The sequence below is a fragment of the Phyllostomus discolor genome, chromosome 7 (genome assembly GCF_004126475.2).
Source record: "Phyllostomus discolor isolate MPI-MPIP mPhyDis1 chromosome 7, mPhyDis1.pri.v3, whole genome shotgun sequence".
Classification (NCBI taxonomy): Eukaryota; Metazoa; Chordata; class Mammalia; order Chiroptera; family Phyllostomidae; genus Phyllostomus; species Phyllostomus discolor.
In genome coordinates, this window is record NC_040909.2 from 86,050,118 (window position 1) to 86,072,776 (window position 22,659).

At 38.3% G+C, this 22,659-nt stretch overlaps 1 protein-coding gene across 1 annotated transcript in view; it reads right to left on the bottom strand.

Moving 5' to 3' along the window:
* CNGB3 (cyclic nucleotide gated channel subunit beta 3) overlaps positions 1–22,659 on the bottom strand; it is a 171,231-nt gene that overhangs the window by 24,586 nt on the left and 123,986 nt on the right. The window contains 1 exon segment of the mRNA XM_036031671.1: positions 7,191–7,306. Within this exon segment, the coding sequence (XP_035887564.1) occupies positions 7,191–7,306 (116 nt within the window).

A 22,659-nucleotide genomic window follows, 5' to 3' on the forward strand; every position in this document is an offset into this window, starting at 1 on the left:
CAGAGAACCAAGAGTGAAGGGAAAGAAACCAGGACTCAAATCAAGGGTTTGGGGCAGAATTAAGAAATAAACATTCAACCAGAACAGAATGAAGAAAGAAAAATTCAAAAGAAAAATGAGGAGAGGCTTAGGAACCTCTGGGACAACTTTAAATGTTCCAACTTCCAAATCACATGAGTGCCAGAATGAGACAAGGAAGAACAAGAAATTGAAAACTTATTTAAAAACACAACGGAGAACTTCCCTAATCTGGAAATGGAAATAGACTTTCAGGAAGTCTGGGAAGCTCAGAGAGTCCCAAAGAAGTTGGACCTAAGGAAGCAGACACCAAGGCACATCATCATTACATTACCCAAGATGAAAGATAAGGAGAGAATCTTCAAAGCAGCAAGAGAAAGGGAGAGAGTTACCTACAAAGGAGTCCCCATAAGACCATCAGCTGATTTCTCAAAAGAAATCTTACAGGCAAGAAGGGACTGGAAAGAAGCAATAAAAGTCATGAAAGGCAAGGACTCCCATCCAAGTCTAGCAAAGCTATCATTTAGAATGGAAGGGCAGATAAAGTGCTTCCCAGATAAGGTCAAGTTAAAGGAGTTCATCATCACCAAACCCTTATTATATGAAATTTTAAAGGGGCTTATCTAAGGCAAAGATGATAAAAAATATGAACAGGAAAATGACAACTGACTCACAACTATCAACAACTGAACCTAAAAAGAAAAGCAAAAGAAAACAAACTAAGGAAACAACTAGAATAGGAACAGAATCACAGAAATGAAGATCACATGGAATGTTCTCTGTGGGGAAAGGGAGGGGTGAGAATGGGGTAAAAGTTACAGGGAATAAGAAGCATAAATGGTAGGTACAAAATAGGAGGGGGTTAAGTATACTATGGGAAATAGAGAAGCTGAAGAACTTATATGTGTGACCCATGGACATGAACTAAGGTGGGGAAATGCTGGTGGGAGGGGGTTGCAGGGCAGAGGGGATTAAAGGGGAGGAAAAAAATGGAAAAATAATAAAATCTAGTCTCTTAGTAAATTTCAAGTATATAATTCAGTACTATTAGCTATAATCACCATACTGTACATTAGATCCCCATAAGGTGTTAATTTTATAACTGGAAGCTTGTAGCCTGGAAGTTTTTCTTTCAATCCTTCACATGGCATATGTGTTTGTGTGTACTCATGAGTATACTCACACACATACATTTATTCAGTTAATTACAATTTTTCTGTATGAAAAAATAGGTTTGTCAATGTTGTTTTTTCTTTTCAAAGAAGAAGCTCTTGGATTCATTGATCTTTTGTATATTTTTAGACTCTATTTTGTTTATTTCTGCTCTGATCTTTATTATTTCCTTCCTTACACTTTGGGCTTTGTTTGTTTTTCTTTTTCTGGTTCCTTTAAGTGTGAAATTAGATTGTTTATTTGAGCCTTTATTTTGAGATAGGCCTATAACATGAATTTCCCTGTTAAGATTGCTTTGCCAGTGTCCAGTAGATTTTGGATTGTTGTTTCCCCATTTTCACTTGTTTCAAAGTATCCTTTAATTTCTTCCTTGATCTCATTGTTGACCCATTCATTGTTTAATAACATGTTATTTAGCTTCCATGTCTCTGCATGTTTTTCAGTGTTTTTGTGACTAATATCTAGTTTCATAGCATTGTAGTCAGAGAGGTGCTTAGTATGATTTCAATCTTTTTAAATTTACTGAGACTTGTTTGTGTCCTAACATGTGGTCTATCTTAGAAAACATTTCATGTGCACTTGAAAAATATGTATACTCTACTGCGTGGAAGTGAAATACTCTGAAGATCTCAATTAATTCCATTTGTCTTAGTGTTCATTTAAGGCTGCTATCTCCTTGTTGATTTTCTGTCTGGAAGATGTATCCACTGAAGTCAATGGGGTGTTAAAATCCCCAACTATGACCATATTTCTGTCAATCTCTCCCTTTATATCCATCAAGATTTCCTTCACATATTTTAGTGCTCCTCTCTTGGGTGTATAAATTTTTACTAGGGTTGTATCTTCTTGTTGGATTGTTCCCTTTATCATTATGTGGTGTCCTTCTTTGTCTCTTTTTATAGACTTGGCTGTAAATTGTATTTCATTGGATATAGGTACAGCTACCCTAGCTTTTTTTTAACTTTCTGCTTGCATGAAATACTTTTTTCCATCCCTTTACTTTTAATCTGTATGTATCTTTTCATTTGAAATGGGTCTCTTTGTGGCAGCATACATATTGGTCTTGTTTTCTTATCCATTCAGCTACCCTTTGTCTTTTGGTTGGAGTATTTAAGCCATTTACATTTAAGGTGATTATTGATAGGCATGTATGTAGGGCCATTTTATTGTTATACTGTTTTCCTCTGTATTTTCTCCCTTTCTCTTTTTCTCCTTCTTCTTCTTAAAGCAGGCTCTTTAAGATTTGTTGCAGTACTGGTTTGGTGTTAACAAACTCCTTTAGCTTTTTCTTGTATGGGAAGCTCCTTACTTGTTCTTCAATGGTTATTGATAGACTTTCTGGGTAAAGTAGCCTTGGTTGTATGTCCTTGCATTTCATCACCTTGAATATTTCATGACACTGCCTTCTGGCATGAAATGTTTCTGTTGAGTAACCATATGACAGTCTAATTGGTGCTCCCTTATAGGTAACTACCTGCTTTTCTCTTGAAGCTTTTAGGATTCTCTCCTTATTTTTAAGCCTTGCCATTTTAATTATGATGTGTCTTGATGTAGGCCTCTTTGGATCCAACTAGTTTGGGACTCTCTGAGCTTCCTGGGGTTGTGTGTCTTTTTCCTTCATCAGATTAGGGAAATTTTTGGTCATTATTTCTTCAAATAGGTTCTCACTCCCTTGCTTGCTCTCTTTTCCTTCTGTTATTCCTATCATGCAGATGTTGTTATGCTTCATGTTGTCCCAAATGTTTCTTAAGCTCTCTTCATATTTTTAAATTATTTTTCTCTTTGCTGCTCTGCCTGGGTATTCTTTTCTACCTTTTCTTCCAAAATACTGATTTTGTCCTCTGCTTCATCTAACCTACTGTTTATTCCTTCCAGTGTATTATTTATCTCCGATATTGCATAATTTACTTGTGACTCATCCTTTTTTATGGTTCTATGTCTTTTTTATGCTGTTTGGTACCCTTATAATAATTAATCTAAACTCTTTATCTGAAAAGTTGCTTGCCTCCATTTCATCCTGTTCTTTTTTTATTTTTTTTATTTTTTTGAGAATTGTCTCCTTTGGGATGTGTTTCCTTGTCATCCCATTATGGCTGCTTCTTTGTATCCTCCACTTTAGTTGTTAAACTAATCAGTGATATGGCATTAATCTTTAATTAGCAGCCTTGCTTAAGCAACACAGGGTCGGGGCACAGTAATTCCTGTGGACAGGGCTATTGATGTCAGTCAGAGAGGAGTTCTCTGCATGAGAAATATGGCTTCTACATTATGGGAAACGACTCAGCATGGGAACCTGGCTGTTGTTAACCTCAGTTCTCGCTCCAGAAAACCACTATGCCAGACTCTCCTCAAGTGTCTCTAGTCCACTCTGCTCTTCCTCTGCCAGAGCCCAGGGTAAGTGACTGCAAACAGAATTTTGTGTCTTGGCCATTTAAGAGGTTCTCTGTGTCCTCAGCCATCTTTTCCTGGCAGATAGAACACCTGCTGCTTTTCAGCTGGATGTTACCTTGTTTCCTTTCCAGCTCTCATGCTGTAGGCAGGAACCCAGCTTGGTGTTTAGACCTCACACTTCTCAATGGGAACCCCTTGCTAGTGAAATATCCCCCCACAACTTCAGATACCCTCTGTGGGAGCCCATGCAGCCCTCTTGTGCCTCCTCTTTACTCCCTACCAGTCTCATTGTGGTAAAATGGTTTCTTCTGTCTGTTCTTGTTCATAAGGCTTCTCTTCAGCTAGTGTTCAACTGGTTATTCAAGATGATTTCTCTACCAGCTGGCTGTAATTCTAGACTGGTCTTGGGAAATGGTTAGTGTAGCTTCCACTTAATCCTTCACCATCTTGGATCTCTACAAATCATTCTTGAATAGAGCCAAGATATACATAAAAATTGACATTTGTTGTACAGTTTTTGTAGCTACTGGTGACATAAAAATGGAAAGTTGTCATATTTTAATATCTCAGTCTGTTGGGAGGATCCACCTGAACAAAATAATTATAAATGAGTGGAACTATTGTGTTGAAGTCATGAGTGAAATACTATGGGGACATAGAACACAGACTAATTACTTGTGTTGGGGATGGTCAGAGATGGCTTCAGATGTGACCTCTGAGTTGAGTATTTAAGGGTGAGTAGGTATTTTCCAGGGGAGAACATTCCAAAGAGAGACAAAACCATTAGGGAATACTATTGAAATCATAACAGCAATGCCAAGAGTAAACATTCTGATGTATTTCAAGAAAGGTGAGATTTTGACAGATAGAGAAGGATGCTGGGAAATGGTTAAGCACATGGGTAAATAAAGCTGGCCACTAGATGTTTGTGAGGAAAACAGTGCAGTCAGAGCCACCTTGAGACCATCTGCATTATGCAGATGTTAATTGGAAATGTAGTCTAGGTTCTCTACAACAGGCTGTACCTCTATATTTAGTCAGTACTCTGCGTTTTTGGATTAATATATAATGTCCTTGAAAGCTCAGTTCTTTTATTTCTTATTTTTTTCCTAAGAAAAAGAACCATTTTTAAAAAGCTTCATGAAAATGGTAGATTTAGCTCATTTTAACAAAGGTCACAGCATTTTTGAGTAGTGAACATGACTACTAGATCATTCCAGTGTCTAGTTGTCAGCAGGCATGTCTGCATTGCTGCCATAAATAAGTGGCCCTTGGGGCATGTGGCAACTGTGGAGGAGGCAGAAGCCTGTGACATCTGGGAGGAAGCAGATGTACCCTGTGTTTCCTCAACCACAGCCATAAATAGAATCAAGGCAAAAAGCTCCCCTTTGCTTGAATGAACCAGATTATTGAGCAAGTTTAGAGTGTGTCTGGTCTACTGGTTTCAACTTGGTCTTAGAAATCCAAATGGGAAAGAGGAGATTAATTTGAGAAACTGCTGTAAAGAATCTAAGATTCCTTTCGATTGCAACTCAGTAGCTCCTGGATTCTATTCCTAGAGTATTTCCTCCCGTGATGATGATAGTATCAGCAATTAATATACTTGTATTTATAAAGCTTTATTCATTAGGCAGTACTCAATCCTTGGGAGAGGGTAGCTAATTAATTTCTGCAATGTTTCAGATTAGACTGTTGCATGTTTTGTGACCTCAAAAATTACAATGATTATTAAGTCACTGAAACATTAAGTCACCTTTGCAAGGACACCATGTAAGGAAATAATAGAAAATAGTTAAAGGACTTAGATCATGGACCTCCTGAGGTGTTTCCACAGCTGGCCCAGAGCAGGAAGACCCTCACAGGAGGGCCCACCCAGCTTTAAGCCAGGAAGAAAAATAAAAAAGAGCAACTACACCATCAACAGAGAAATAACATGCTTCAGCATTCTAAGAAAATCCTAATTATGCTAATACGAAATAATCTGAAATTCTTTATATTTCTGGAATGTGAACATAACATCTTAGCAGCTATGAAATTGGAGGTGGACAAAGGCCTCTTTTCTGTGATCTAGGGGAAAGATCAGTGGACCATGATCTATGAAACTCGAAACTTGGGTTGTAACATTGTCCCTTCATCTGGTTTGCATATTAGCATTGGCAAGATTATGCATAGCGCCTGGAGTTACAGTCTCCTCAGTTGTGACATGAACATTCTAACAACCGTCTGACAACACATTCTTTGCTCCAGAGCCACACCCTTCACTTGAGCCCCTGCAACTGACCTCTGCTGACCCTCTCTGTTTTATTTTTGCTTCTCTACTATCTCTTCTTTGTGGGGCTCGTGAGGTCCTTTAAAATCAATTCCATTTGCATCGTTCTCTTCCTGCAATTTTACACTGGCAACCATTTGTAATTAGAATAAAATACAAATTCCTTCCCTAGATCATCTGATCCTTGCTCACCACTTTGGCTTCATTTCTGTGCAGACTCATGTTCACTTGGCTAGACCATACTGAGCTGCATGTCTTTCTCCAGACAAGCCTGCTTTACCCCAGGTCTCTATACTGGCCCTTCTGTCATTGGGCAGGCTGCTTCCCTATTCCTGGATGGCTGCTACACATACTCCTTTTAGTCTCAGTTCAGGTCTTATCTGTCCAGAGAAGTCTCTGAACACCATACTTAAAGTAGCATCCCCAGTTACTTTCTAACAATTTTTAACAAAACTGCAGTTGTCACAATGTGAATTTATCTCATCCAGTTGTTTATTTATTATCAGTTTACCCCAAATGACTGTAAGCTCTGTGAGGGGAAGCATTTTATTTACTGTTTTTACAGTATATTCTAGAGTTTAGAGCAATACCTGACAATCTGGCATGTATCAGGTACTCAGTACATATGTTTTGGATGAATAAAAGAGGAAGTTTAAAAACATAATAATGCATATGAAAGTGTCAAGCCTGAAAAATATTTAAATTTGCTGTCTGTTTTTCCACTTTTGAGGGCTTACTTGCAGGATAAACTTCTTGTGGTCAATAGTAAATAGTAATAACAATAGTTAATATTTATTGAGCTCTTAATAGATGCTGAATACCATTCTAATAATTAACTCATCTGCCAATCCTCTAATATATATACTATTATTATTATACCATTAAGATGAGGAAACTGAGTAACAGAGAGGTCAGGTAACAGAGGGACAAAGTCAGCAAGTGATGGACTAAAAGTTGGACTCAGGCAATTTGGTCCTACAGCTGTAATCATTATCATTCACCTACTCAACATTGCTGTCTTTGCCTGGCATTGAAGTCTTCCAACAATCTGACAGCTCTCAATTTCCTTTCACTATTCATTCATTCCTTCATTCAACATCTATTGAGCAACTACCTTATGATAATGACCTAAATCTTGGGACTAAAAAGCTGACTGAGCCAGTTCTTTAGGGGAAAGGAAGGGATAAATAGAAATGTGAAAATCCTTGTTTTATCAATGCTTTCAGCACAATCAAAATTTTAATAAATTGGAGCAGGAACTGTACTAATATTATGACCTAAGATTTCTTTTTTATGACAAATGACAGACTTTGAGATTTGTGAGGTGTCTTTCAGATACCTGATTTCTCCAAACACTGTTCCAGCTTTCAGAGTGACCAGAACTTGAGCACCATCAGAGCCTCCAAGAACTTGGACTTCTTACTTCACAATATACATCTCCTGGCCAATTTCTCCCTATATGCCAAATATAAAAATGAACTTTATTTTTTTAAAATAACTCCCCAAATAAAGAAATAAAAACTATTCTAGAGGATAAATGTAAAAGGAGGAAGAAGAAACATCAATGGAAAAGCAACTTGAAACCTGAGGTAGTTATGGACATTGGAGCCTTTGGTAAATGGGAAGGAGGTCCCTCTCCTTCCAACAGATGTAGCCTCATGCCAGGACACAAGCTCTGTCCTGGATGAGAGAGTCATGAGCTAGTTTTCACACTCTACCCCTTAGTTGGACACATCACATGAGAGGAAATTATTAGGACCTGTAAACATTGAAGCCACCACTGCACATGTGGAAACATTTCAGTCAGCTCATTGCTCCAGAAGTAGATATGGGCAGAGGAAGAAACTGATTGTAAGCATGACCACTCCAGCTTTGCCTGATCTATCCAAAGAACATGGCCTGCAACCATAAAAAGGTCAACCTGACTCTTTTGCCTACAGCAGTAAGGTCTGATGTTAGAAACTGGGGCATAAGAGCTTTTTTTAAGCTGTTATTCTTGTTCCATATTGAGAGGAAAGTGTTAATGCAGCAGGTTGTTTTACTCAGTTCTTGTTTATGTCTGGGGACTCTTGGAGTCAGAGTAATGACCCTCATTCAAGTCCTGAAATGGTATTATTCTGTATACCTGAGGAATACAGAATACACTCATCTGTGAGCACTTTTAAATGTGAGAAAAGATTTGTGATGTGTACTTGGTATCTAGTTTGGACTCTAAACCACGGTTTGTCATGCAGCCGCATGACCAGACCCATTAAGGACAATAAAGTGGCAATAAATACATATTAATGATTGAATCTAAAAAACAAAATAAGTGAACAAACAAAACAGAAAGAAACTCATAGATACAAAACATTTTGATGGTTGATTGATGGGGAGGGGTTAGAGGATTGAGTATAAAAAGTGAAGGAATTGTAAAGTACAGATTGGTAGCTACAGAATAGCACTGGGGATATAAAGCACAGCATAGGGAATACAGCCAATAATATTGTAATAACTATGTATGGTGTCAGGTGGGTGCTAGTTTTATTGAGGTGATCACTTTGTAAAGTATATAAATGTTAAATCACTATGTTGTATACCCAAAACTAATATAATATTGTATGTCAACTGTAATTGAAACATAAAAATGATGTAAAAACAAAGAACTATGGATCCCAAGACACAGATGGGCTTTCTATGTGGAGATATTTTTCTCTTATCTCCACTGTCCATAGCTGGAAGAACACATCCAAGTGACCTTCTCAGAAGGAGGACCCAGTAAGCCTGCACCTGATTTCTCTAACCTTTGCCTATGCACATCTTTTTCCTGCTGTTCCTGCACTGTGTGCTTTACTGTAGTAAGTCCTAACTTTGACTCACACAAATCACCAAACGAGTGTTTGTGGAACTCTTGGAGCATATGTGCTTATTCTAAGATGCAAAAAGAATAAATGTGTCTTAGAAGAGATCTAAATGACATCTGGGCCACAAAAATCTGTTAAACTGTCAATAAACCAATTTGCATAATACTACACAAACTATTTAGATAATAGCACATACATATTTTCAAAAGATTACAATATACTAAAATTAACTGAGAATTAAACAGAGTTGATTAGAGTTTATGTTCTGTGATGACTGAGACAATATCTACTCTATTCCAGTGATGAGATAAGGCTTGTGGTATAGGCATTCATTTATGAATGAGGAAAATATAATTTAATCAGTCTCTGGGAACTTTTGAAGTCCTTCAACACTGAGGGTTATTGTCCTGAAAGTTAATTATTGTTGCATTGTAATTGTTGGTTTAATTTAAAGTTTTCACACTCTACCCCTTAGATAACTCTGTAAAGTTGAAATTCTCATTTTATCTCCCTATTACCTTTATGAGGAAGATAGAGTAAGTACTATTATTTCCATTTTACAGAAAGAAAAATAAAGGCATAGATTGTCTTAGCCAAAGCCCCATGACAGTCATTAGAGGCAAAAGAAGTGTATAAAGCACATTTTTAACTAAACAACACAGGAAGTATGTTGAAATTGTGCATTGTTATAAGCACGTATTTTTTCTCACATATACAGCAAAGTAGAATTTCAATACAGATGGATCTTATTATGTTATTTCCATGATATCAATATAATAACAATATCTTGCATTTGAAAAACACTTTTAAAAATCATAAAATATTTGGTAGTTACATTGCTCCTTATTTTAATTTCTATATTTGTTCTATCAGAACACTCTATCATTGCAAAGCATTTTCATAGACTAACTCACTTAACTATTTTTCCCTTTTTATTGAATTTATTGGGGTGACACTGGTTAACAAAACTATGTAGGTTTCAGGTGTACAATTCCACAACACATCATCTGTACATTGTATTGTGTGGTCACCACCCCACATCAAGTTTCCTTCCCATTATCTCCCCTATACCCTTCTCTATCTCATTTAATTCTTACAGAAATCCCAGTTAGGCCAAATAGGAGAGAGATCATTATCGTAATTTAAAAATTGGTGGTAGAGGCTTGAATGGTTGTGTGTTGATCAAACTTACAAGTCTGGCAGAATGATGGTTTTAGAAGTAGCAGCACCATGTCACCTGACTCTATATAGCACGCACAGGTAGATCATATCTAACAATGATTCCAATTTCAAGACTGATCTCTTAGAAACCAATAGAATAGCTATGAATTATTTTTAGAATAAGGGGAAAGTATCTGAAAATTCACTTTCCAAGATATACTCCAGGAAGTAATGAGTAGAACAGGGTCATATTTCTTAATCTCTGCATTATAATAATTTTCAAGGAAACTGAATAATTTTTAAAAGCAATTGTTACAACTAACTGGAGGTAAAAGTACATAATGGGTACTTAAACATAGTTCAGCACTTACAATTATTTTTTAATGATTATTTCAATAATTTTCCAAGGAGATCTTGCATAATCAGTGAGCCAAAACTTCCCCTATTTCTTGCATATTTCTAGGCTAATTTAAGTCTTTCCTGCAAGATTAATTAGTGTTCAAATGAAGCATTCCTTAGAGCACAAAGTCTGACAGCATGTGCAAAATTAGACCAAACCCACCTTCTGAGGTTGGTTTGTGCACTAAATTGAAGGAAGTGTAGATAGGCAAGAGCTTCATGTACAATGCAGCAATGCTTATTGAGTTAGCATTTCACATTTTTAGGGCTCCTGGGTAGAAGCTACTTCCAGGGCTAGTGGGGGCATTGCAACCCTCAAAATAATTCTTGCAAATTTTTCTTGGGAAAATTCCCAAGTACTCCTTGAAGCAGTCCAAGCTCCCCATTAAGTGAGTTTAGGAGCCATCCCAGGGATTAGGCAGCTGTCTGAGACCCTGATATTTCTTTAGTTATTTAGGCAGCCTCCACAGAACATGAGATTTTTTTCTTCCCTTTTGCTACAGTGGTTTGTAAAAATGATAAGCAAAAGCTAAGTTGAATTCAGCTGTCTAAAATCTGGCCACATAACAAGATTCATCTCTGTTAATATCAACTATGACCTAAATCCCCTCTTAAAAACAATAGCCCTGGCTGATGTGGTTCAGTGGACTGAGTGTGGGCCTGTGAAACTAAGGGATCGCTGGTTTTATTACCAGTCAGGGAACATGCCTGGGTTGCAGGCCAGGTCCCCAGTGGGGGGTGTGTGAGAGGCAACCACACATTGATGTTTCTCTCCATCTATTTTTCCCTATCCCCAAATATAAATAAATAAAATCTTAAAAAATAAAAAATGAAGAACTGTGGCTTGTCTTCTCCTGTCTTCCCTACTAATCGCTTTTCTTCCCTCATCTGTATTCACTAATCTGCTTTTGTTACTGAGTGATGAGTGTGACATGAGGAAGAAATTAGCCCTGTGAAGGCTGTACCTGCTCTGCATTCACACTTTGTCAAGCACTCCTTAGGGGCAAGAGTACAAAAGTTCCTGACTCTCCTCAGTTGTCAGTCCCTGCTGCCTAGGAACCAATGGAAAGGTCCTGTTGGTACAGTAAGGCCCTGTCTTCCAAAGGCATCACTGCCCCAAAAGGGTCCTTAAACTGAGCTGTAGTCATTATTTCCACTTTTCATGCAAGTGATTTCATATCACCAACTTGCCTACTTTGAACTCAGACTGATTTGTGAGGGAATGTATGGTCTTGGTTTCCATCACATCATGCCCTCTTTTTTTTTTTTCTCTTCTTCCTCTGACAGTTCCTTGGCAGCTGCCCTCTCTGGTTCTTCCTCGACCTCCTCCATAAACATTGGGTTCTTCAACTTTGGCCTTAGTCCTCTTCTCTGACCTTAACTTGAGCTCATGAAGTCAGCTTCTATGATATGTGGTTCCCAAAGGCTTACCTATAGTTTCCTCCTCTCTCCTGGATGAGAATGATTTCCATGTGTCCCCACCAGGTTGCAGTGAAGTGTCCTACACTCTACTTGCCTTTACCTTTTACCATTATCTCAGCAGATCACTTGAATATGCCAAGCTCTGACCTGCCTCTTCTCCATGTCTTTATGCCCAATGTTGTCCTCTACACTTCCTTCCTAAAGAACTATTTCTCCTTAACATTTGTGAAGATCATGCAGACCACCTGACAATCTCCCTTCTCCTTTGCTACTGTATGTTCTCCTAGTTGCTTCATTTTGCAGTTATATGTTTATTTCATTTCATTTCTTTATTGTTTGTCTCTTCCATCAGGCAGAGATTCTAAATTTGACTGTTGTTTAGAATCATCTGGGAGGTTTAAAAAACATTGATGTGTGGACTCCACCAGCCAACACCAGGGCTGGGGGTGGAGCCCAGACTTCTAAATTCAGGTGATTATGAATAGCCTAGCACTGACTGTGAGCCCATGGATGACAAAACAATCTTTTTTTTTCTCATTGCTGATTATAGCCAGAACCTGCCACAGTGTGGGCCCACAGTATTCAAAAACATTTGAGTTCTACTGAATGAAGAATACTAAAGTTTTCTAACATTATTTTCTTTTTCTTTCTTTATTTTTTATTGTATTTTTCCCTTAACAGCTACTCCCCTTAACTTCCCTGTCCCCTGCAATCACCACCCTGTTGTCCATGTCCATGATGTCTTTTTTCTTTTTGGTGAATCCCCACCCACCTCCTGCTTAGCTGTCATCCTGCTCTCTATTTATGAGTCTGTCTCTATTTTGCTTCTTTTTTTTAAAAAGATTTTATTTATTTATTTATTTTTAGGGAGGGAAGGGAGGAAGATAGAGAGAGAGAGAAACATCAATGTGCAGTTGCTGGGGGTCATGGCCTGCAACCCAGGAATGTGCCCTGACTGGGAATCGAGCCTGCGACACTTGGGTCCGCAGCCCGTGCTCAATCTACTGAGCTATGCCAGCCAGGGCTATTTTGCTTCTTAGGTCAGTTTGTTCATTAGATTCCACATATGAGTGAAATCATATGGTATTTTTGTTTCTCTGACTGGCTTATTTCACTTAGCATGATGTTCTCTAGGTCCAACCATGCTATCTCAAAGGGTAGAATTTTCTTCTTTTTTTATGGCTGAGTACTACTCCATTGTGTAAACATCCCATAGTTGATATTTTCTTTTTTAAATATGTTTTATTGATTATGCTCTTACAGTTGTCCCATATTTTTCCCCTTAATTCTCCTCTGCCATGTATGCCTCTCCCTCACACATCCCCCCCTAGTTCATGTTCATGGGTCATACATATAAGTTCTTTGGCTTCTACAATACCTATAATGTTCTTAAGCTCCCCCTGTCTATTTTGTACCTATCATTTTTGCTTCTATGCCCTGTATCTTTTCCTCCATTCTCCCCATTCCACCTCCCCACCAATAACCCTCCATGTGATCTCCATTTCTGTGATTCTGTTCCTGTTCTAGTAGTTTGCTTAGTTAGTTTTTGTTTTATCTAGGTTCAGTTGTTGATAGATGTGAGTTGTTGTCATTTTACTGTCCATATTTTTTTGTGGTAAATGTAAGGTTTATTTTATGTTTTTTGCTCATTGTATTATTTCCTGATGCTACTTTTTGTTAATTAAGAATTTAGAGTTAAATTATTAATGACTTGTTTATGCTTGAAACATCACTATAAACATGTGAATACTCTGAAGGCACCTCTTTCACATACTAGCTTTTAGCTTAAAGGTGATTTGAATTATTGAATAATTTAAGGGTGGCAATATATTATTAATGCTATTAATGTTTGTAAATAGAATAAATGTGTATTTTTAAAAATTATTTTATTGTTGTCCAATTACAGTTGTCTGTATTTTCTCCGACCCCTCCATCGCCACCCCCTCCAAGCCCACCTCCCTCCCTTGCTGCCATCCTGCCCCTTGGTTTTGTCCATGTGTCCTTTAACCTGAAGACTCTTCTCCCCTCTGTCCCTCCCCTCTCCCCTCTGGCTATTGTTAGATTGTTCTTATTTTCAATTACTCTGGTTATATTTCCTTTGTCTTTTTCTTTTGTTGATTATATTCCAGTTAAAAGTGAGATCATATGGTATTTCTCCCTCACTGTTTGGCTTATTTCACTTAGCATAATGCTCTCTAGTTCCATCCATGCTGCTGCAAAGGGTAGCAGCTCCTTCTTTCTCTCTGCTGCAAAGAATTCCACTGTGTAAATGTACCACAGTTTTTTGATTCACTCATTTACTGATGGGCACTTAGGTTACTTCAAGCACTTGGCTATTGTAAATTGTGCTGCTATGAACATTGGGGTGCATAGGTTCTTTTGAGTTGGTGTTTCAGGGCTCTTAGGGTATAATCTCAGCAGCAAAATTGCTAGATAAAAAGGCAGTTCCATTTTTAGTTTTCTGAGGAAATTCCATACAGTTTTCCACAGTGGCTGCCCTAGCCTGCATTCCCACCAACAGTGCACTAGGGTTTTCTTTTTTTCTGCATCCTTTCCAACACTTGTTTGTTGATTTGTTTATGTTGGCCCTTCTGACCTGTGTGAGGTGGTATCTCATTGTGGTTCTAATTTGCATCTCTCTGATGGCTAGTGATGCTGAGAATTTTAATGTGTCTCTGGGCCCTCTGTATGTCCTCCTTGGAGAAGTGTCTGTTGAAGTGTTTTGCCCATTTTAAAATTTATTTTTGTCTTCCTAGAGTGGAGTTGTGTGAGTTCTTTATATATATTGGAGAGTAAGCCCTTGTCCAAGGTGTTATTGGCAAATATGTTTTCCCATATGGTTGGCTCTCTTTTCATTTTAATGCTGTTTTCTTTATGCAGAATCTTTTTAATTTGATGAAGTCCCATTGCTTTGTTCAATTCTTTATGTCCCTTGCTTTAGGGGACATATCACTGAAGATGTTCCTGTGTGGAATGTCTGAGAAATTCCCACCAATGTTTTCCCCTAGAACTTTTTTGGTGTTATGACTTATATTTAAGTCTTTTATCCACCTTGAGTTTATTCTTTTGTATGGTGTAAGTTGGTGATAAAGTTTCATTTTTTTGCATGTAGCTGTCCAGTTCTCCAAACACCATTTGTTGAAGAGGCTATTTTTGCTCCATTTTATGCTTCTTCCCCCTTTGTCAAATATTAATTGACCATGGAGACTTGGGTTTATTTCTGTGCTCTCTATTCAATTCCATTGGTCTATCTGCCTGGTTTTATGCCAGTACCAGGCTGTTTTGATTCCAGTGGGCTTGTAATACAGTTTGGTATCAGATATTGTGATCCCTCCTACTTTACTCTTCTTTCTCAAAATTACTGCAGCTATTCAGGGTTGTTTATGGTTCCATGTAAATTTCTGAAATGTTTGTTCTATATCTGTAAAATATGTCATGAGTACTTTAATAGGGATAGCATTGAATCTATAAATTGCTTTAGGTAGTGTGACCATTTTGATGATGTTAATTCTTCCAATCCATGAGCATGGTACATGCCTCCTTTTGTTTGTGTATACCTTGATTTCTTTATTCAGCATTGTATACTTTATTCAGCATTGTATACAAATGTTTTACCTCCTTGGTTAGGCTTATTCCTAAGTACTTTAGTTTTCTTGTTGCTATATCAAATGGGATTTCCCCCTGATTTCTGTTTCTAATGTTTCATTGTTGATGTACAAAAATGCCTTTAATATCTGAATATTGAGTTTGTATCCTGCTGTTTTGCCAAATTCATTTATTAGGTCAAGTGGTTTTTTGTGGAGTCTATAGGATTTTCTATGTACACTATCATGCCATCTACAAACAATGACAGTTTTGTTTCCTCCTTTCCGATTTGGATGCCTTTTATTTCCTTTCCTTGTCTGATCACTGTGGCTAAAACTTCCAATACTATATTGAATAGAAGTGGTGAAAATGGAATACCTTGTCTTGTTTCTGATCTTAGTGTAAAAGAGTTCAGTTTTTGCCCATTGAGTATGATGTTGGCTGTAGGTCTCTCATATATGACCTTTATTATGTTGAGGAACGCTCCCTCTATTCCCACTTTGCTGAGTGTTTTTATCATAAATGGGTGCTGTACCTTATTAAATGCTTTTTCTGTATCTACTGATATGATGATGTGAATTTTGTCTTTTGTTTATGTGGTGTATGTTTATTGATTTGTGAATATTGTACCATCACTGCATCCCTGGGATGAATCCCATTTGGTCATGATGTATGATCTTTTTAACATATTGCTGGATGAGGTTTGCCAGTATTTTGTTGAGAATTTTAGCATCTATGTTTATCAGTGGTATTGGTCTGAAGTGTTTATTTGTTATGTCTTTATCTGGTTTTGGGATTAGGATGATGTTGGTTGGCCTCATAAAAAGAGTTTGGGAGTCTTCCATCTTCTTGAGTTTTTTGAAATAATCTGTGGAGTATGTGGGTTAGCTCTCCCTTAAATGCTTTGTAAAATTCTCCTGTGAAACCATCTGGTGCAGGGCTTTTGTATGTCGGGAGTTTTTTGATTACTGCTTCAATTTCTTTTGCTGTTATTGGTTTGTTCAGTCTTTCTGCTTCTTTTTCATTGAATTTTGGAAGATTATATTTTTCTAGAAATTTGTCCATTTCACCTAGGTTTTCAAATTTCTTGGCACACAGTTCTTCGTAGTAATTTGTTATGGTCCTTTGCATTTCTGTGGTATCAGTTGAAATCGCTCCTCTTTCATTTCTGATTGTGTTTCTTTGGGTTCTCTCTCTTTTTTTCTTGATGACTCTGCTTAAAGGTTGTTGATTTTGTTTATCTTTTCAAAGAACCAGATCCTGTATCATTGGTCCTTAGAATCGTGATTTTAGTCTCTAAGTCATTTAACTCTGTTGTGATCTTGGTTATTTCCTTTCTTCTACTTGCACTGGGCTGTCTTTGTTGTTCCTTGAGTTCTTGTAGACGTAGGGTTAGGTTGTTTGTTTGAAGTGTTTCTGTCTTTTTAGGTAGGCCTATATCACTATTAACTTTTCTCTCAGGACTGCCTTGGCTGTGTCCCAGAAGTTTTGGGTTGTTGTGAATTCATTTTTGTTTGTTTCCAGAAACTTTCTATTTTCCTCGCTAATCTCATTCTTGACCCATTCATTGTTTAATGGCATTCTATCAATTTGCATGATTTTGAGTGTTTTTTTTTTTCCTTGAAATTGGTTTGTAGTTTCAGGCCCTTGTGGTCAGAGAAAATGCTTAATATGATTTCAGTTTCCTTGAGTTTGTTGAGGCTTGTTTTGTGTCCTATCATGTAATCTATCTTTGAAAATGTTCCATGTGCCTTTGAAAAGAATGTGTATTTTGCTTCTTTGGGATGGGGGGCTCTGTATATATCAGTTAAGTCCATTTCCTCTATGGCTTTGTTTAATGCCACAATATCTTTGTTGATATTTTGTTTGGAACATCTATCCATTTTTGACAGTGTGGTGTTAAAATCCCCTGGTATAATTGTTTTGTTTTCAATATCTTTCTTGAAGTCCTCTAAGATTTTCTTTATGTATTTGGGTGCTCCTATGTTGAGTGCATATATATTTAAAATGTTTAAGTTTTCTTGGTGGATTCTTCCCTTGAATATTATGAAGTGACCTCTGGGTCTCTTTTTATGGCCCTGTTTTTGAAGTCTATTTTGTCAGAATGAGTATTGCTAGCCCAGCTTTTTTTTTCCCTGTCCATTTGCTTCGAATATTTTTTTCCCAGCCCTTCACTTTCAGTCTGTGTAGGTCTTTTTTACTGAGGTGGGTCTCCTGTAGGCAGCATATGTGTGGGTCATTTTTTAAATCCATTCTGCTATTCTGTGTCTTTTGATTGGAGCATTTAATCCATTTATGTTGAATGTTATTATTGATAGGTTCTTTTTTTTTATTTTAATCATTGTTCAAGTACAGTTTTCTCCCCCCTACTCCCATTCCAGCCCACCCACCCAACCCTCCCCCCTTCCCCCCAACCCCCCACCCCTAGTTTTTGTCCATATGTCCTCCAAATTTGTTCCTGTAATCCCTACCCATTCTCCCCTGGAATTCCCTCTTCTCTCCTCTCTGGCCGCTGTCAGGCTATCCCCTATTTCAGTGTCTTTGGTTATATTTTGCTAGTTTTTTTTGTTTTGTTTTGTTGTTTAGATTCCTGTTAAAGGTGATATCATGTGGTATTTGTCTTTCACTGCCTGGCTTGTTTCACTTAGCATAATGCTTTCCAGCTCCATCCCTGCTGTTGCAAAGGGTAGGAGCTCCTTCTTTCTTTCTGCTGCATAGAATTCCATTGTGTAAATGTACCATAGTTTTTTGATCCATTCATTTACTGATGGGCATCTAGGTTGCTTCCAGCATCTAGCTATTGTAAATTGTGCTGCTATGAACATCGGGGTGCAAAGGTTCTTTTGTATTGGTGTTTTAGTGTTCTTAGGATAGAGTCCCAGCAATGGAATTGCTGGGTCATAAGGCAAATCCATTTTTAGTTTTCTGAGGAAGTTCCAAACTGCTTTCCATAGTGGTTGTACCAGTCTGCAGTCCCACCAACAGTGCACTAGGGACCCCCTTTCTCCACATCCTCTCCAACACTTGTTGTTTGTTGCTTTGTTTATGATAGCCATTCTGACTGGTGTGAAGTGGTATCTCATTGTGGTTTTAATCTGCATCTCTTGGATCACAAGGGACTGAAACTAGAAACCAACCCCAAGGAAAAAAACCCAAAACACTCAAATTCATGGAGATTAAACAGCATGCTATTAAACAAGGAATGGGTCAAGAATGATATTAGGGAAGAAATCAAACGGTTTTTGGAAACAAATGAAAACGAACTCACAACAACCCAAAACTTATGGGACACAGCCAAGGCAGTCCTGAGAGGGAAGATCATAGCGATACAGGCCCACCTAAAAAAGTTAGAAACATTTCAAACAAACAACCTAACCCTACATCTACAAGAACTCGAGGAACAACAACAAAGACAGCCCAGAGCAAGCAGAAGGAAGGAAATAACCAAGATCAGAGCAGAATTAAATGACATAGAGACTAAAAGCACAATTCTAAAGATCTATGAATCCAAGAGTTGGTTCTTTGAAAAGATAAACCAAATGGACAAGCTTTTCAGCAGACTCATCAAGAAAAAAAGAGAGAAAACCCAAATAAACACAATCAGAAATGAAAGAGGAGTTATTATTGATAGGTTCTTATTCGTTGCCATTTCTTCATACTTGTATTCTTCTCTTATTCACTTCTCTTCTTCATGTTCCTAAAGCCCTTTAACATCGCCTGCAGAGCCTGTTTGGAGTACATATAATCTTTGAGGCTTCTTTTGTCTAGGAAGCTCCGTATTTGGCTTTGCATTTTAATTGAGAGCCTTTCTGGATAAAGTAGTCTTGGTTGCAGGTCTCTGGTTTTCATTACTTGGAATATTTCTTGCCATTCTCTTCTGCTTTGGAGTGTTTCCATTGAGAAGTCAACTGCTAGTCTTATCATGATGCCCTTGTATGTTACTTCCTGTTTTTCCTTACTGCTTTCAAGATGCTCTCTTTATCTTGGAATTTTGCCATTTTAATTATGATGTGCCTTGAAGTGGACCTTTTTGGGTTCCTCTTGTTTGGGACTCTCTGTGTTTCCTAGATTTGTGTGATTTTTTTCTCTCATCAAATTAGGGAAGTTTTCCATCATTCCTTTTTCTTTTTTCTTTTTTTAAACATACATTTTATTGATTATGCTATTACAGTTTTCCCATTTCCCCCTTCACTCTCCTCCACCCTGTACAACCCCTCCCACCCACATTCCCCCCTTTAGTTCATGTCCATGTGTCATACTTATGAGTTCTTTAGCTTGTACATTTCCCATACTATTCTTACCCTCCCCCTATCTATTTTCAACCTACATTCTATGCTACTTATTCTTTGTACCTTTTCCCCCTCTCTCCTGCTCCCATCCCCCTGTTGCTAACCCTCCATGTGACCTCCATTTCTGTGGTTCTGTTCCTGTTCTAGTTGTTTGCTTAGTTTCTTTTGGTTTTGCTTTAGGTGTGGTTGTTAACAATTGTGAGTTTGCTATTCTTTTACTATACATGTTTTTTCTTTATCTTCTTTTCTTAGATAAGTCCCTTTAACCTTTCATAAAATAAGGGCTTGGTGATGATGAACTCCTTTAACTTGACCTTATCAGAGAAGCACTTTATCTGCCCTTCCATTCTAAATGAGAGCTTTGCTGGATAGAGCAATCTGGGATGTAGGTCCTTGTCTTTCATGACTTGGAATATTTCTTTCCAGCCCCTTCTTGCCTGTAAGGTCTCTTTTGAGAAATCTGCTGACAGTCTGATGGGAAGTCCTTTGTAGGTTACTGTCCCCTTATCTCTTGCTGCTTCTAGGATTCTCTCCTTCATTTTTACCTTGGCTAGTGTAATTATGATGTGCCTTGGTGTGTTTCTTCTTGGGTCCAACTTCTTTGGGGCTCTCTGAGCTTCCTGGATTTCTTGGAAGACTATTTCCTTTGCCAGAATGGGGAAGTTCTCCTTTATTATTTGTTCAAATACATGCTCAATCTGTTGCTTTTCCTCTTCCCCTTCTGGTAGCCCTATAATTCAGATGCTGGAACGTTTAAAGATGACCTGGATGCTCCTAAGGTTCTCCTCATTTTTTTGAATTCTTATTTCTTCATGCTTTCCTGCTTGGTTGATTCTATCTTCCTTCTGGTCCACTGTATTGTTTTGAGACCCAGTTTCCTTCCCTTCACTATTGGCTCTCCTCCGTGTATCTTCCTTCATCTCTTTTATGGTAACCTGCATTTTTTCATCTAATTTGCACCCCAAATCAATCAATTCTGTGAGCTTTCTGATCACCAGTGTTTTGAACATCTGATAGATTGGCTATTTCTTGGTTGCTCAAAAGGATGAGTCCTGGGGGACTGATCTGTTCTTCTATTGGAAACATGTCTCTCCTTTTTTTTTTTTTTTTTTTCTGGTCTGGTCGCTCTTGTTATGGTGAGGGGCAGAAACTTAGGTGTTCACCGGGGCTGGGCACTCCAGTCACTAGATTGTGATGTTATATGTGGGGGCGGGGGGCGGGAGCGGGGACAGGAGGGAACAATGGCAGTAGTTCCATTCTCCTGGGATCTCAGTCCCTTCTCTGGGATCCTGGGCTGCAAGCTCTGCCCTGGTCCACAATCGCCGCCTCACTGGGTCCTCCAGCTGCTGCTAGCATACTCACGGTTCACTGCTGCGAGCTCCAGATGGCTTATGTGGTGTCGAGTTCGCGCCAAGTTCTCTCCGACCTCTGCACGCCGCAGACCCATGCCCGCAAGGCTCATTCTCACCGCCCCTCATACCGGTCTGGATGAACAGGTCTACTTCAACCTCTTGGCTGTCCGACTTCCATTCAGATAAATCCTCTATCAGTTCTGGGTGTTATTCTAGCTCTAAATTGTGTTGTTCTAATCTTGGTTGTGCATGGAGGTATAGTGCATCCACCTATTTCTCCATCTTGCCGGAAGTGAGTATCCTCCATCATTCCTTTTGCAAACAGGTTTTCTATCCCTTGCTCTTTTTCTTCTGCTTCTGGTATCCCTATTGTATGGATATTATTATCTTCCATGTTGTACTGCATTTCTCTTAACCCCTCTTCATTATTTTGGAGCCTCTTTCCTTTGTCTTGCTCATTCTGGGTGTTTTTTGTATCTGGTGCTACAGCTTGGTGATCCAATCTTCTGCTTCATCAAGCCTGCTTTTGATTCCTTCTACTGTGTTCTTCAGTTCAGAAATTGTATTTTTCATTTTCTTTTGGCCTTTGTTGATAGTTTCTATTTCTTTTTCATTTTGGTACAGTTTGCAGTGAGTTTAGTTTAGTTTCCCTGTAGTCGTTGGTAATACTCTGTGAGCTCATTGATCTTCCTGATGACCATTGGTTTGAACTCAATATCTGATAGTTGACTTGCCTCTATTTCATTTAGCATTCTTTCTGAGGCTTCTTCCTTTCCTTTCATTTGGGGGTTCTTTGTTTGTCTTCCCATTGTTTATAAGACTCTTCATGTTAGCCTCTGCTTCTTAAATTTATCTGTTCTGTCTCCTTGGGTTTATGTTGTGATCTTCTATGGGAGAAGACCTGTGAGATTCAGTGGTGCTGTGCCCTTGATCTTCTGAGCTCACTGGTCTTGGGCTGTCATTTATGTTAGCTCTGTGTTTGTCTTTGCATTTTGATTGTTGTTGGGTCTATCTTTAGTGGATCCTTTCCACCAGCTTGTTAACTGAGGGTCACTCTGTCCACCACCTTGTGTATTTTGTTGTGCAGTTGTGGGTAGGTTGTTTTGAAGTTAGTTCTTCTCTGTGTACAAGGTTTTGAGGATTCTCTCTTGCTCTTGTTCAGTTGTTTGTTCTGGGTAGTTTTTCCACTATTTAGTTGTATTTCCAGATATGCCCTGAGTTCAGTTAGTGTGACTTCCACTCTGTCCTTCACATTCTTCTGTTGTTATCTGTTGGTGTTTCCTTTGTTGTTGGGTTTCCTCTTCCAGCAGGTATTCTGGTGTTTACAGCTTCCACCTAGTCTGTTGTGATCATTTGGAGTGGGAAGGCAAAATGGTTTAAGACAGCAAGAATGTATTCTATGAGACTTAAATTACCAACCCATAGAGGAGAGTTAGGAGATCCTTTAGATATGTGTAGTGTTAACTGTGATATTCCATCCAACTAGCCACTTTTTAGAAAGCGTGGAAAGAAGATAAGACTCTTGTTGTGTAGGGAAGGATTTGAGTTCTATGTAGAAAGTAGTGAGCTTGTGGAAGGTCAGATTATGAGGTAAAGTAAGAGTAAAGGATAGAAAATAGGTGTAGTGTGTGGGAGAATAGAGTTAACCAGAACAGTAATATAGTTCAGGAAACCGTGAAGTGGGCTAAGACCTGGGAGTGGTGCTGTGTAGTATTTACAATTGTATGGAACAGCTATTATTTACAACAATAATAGAA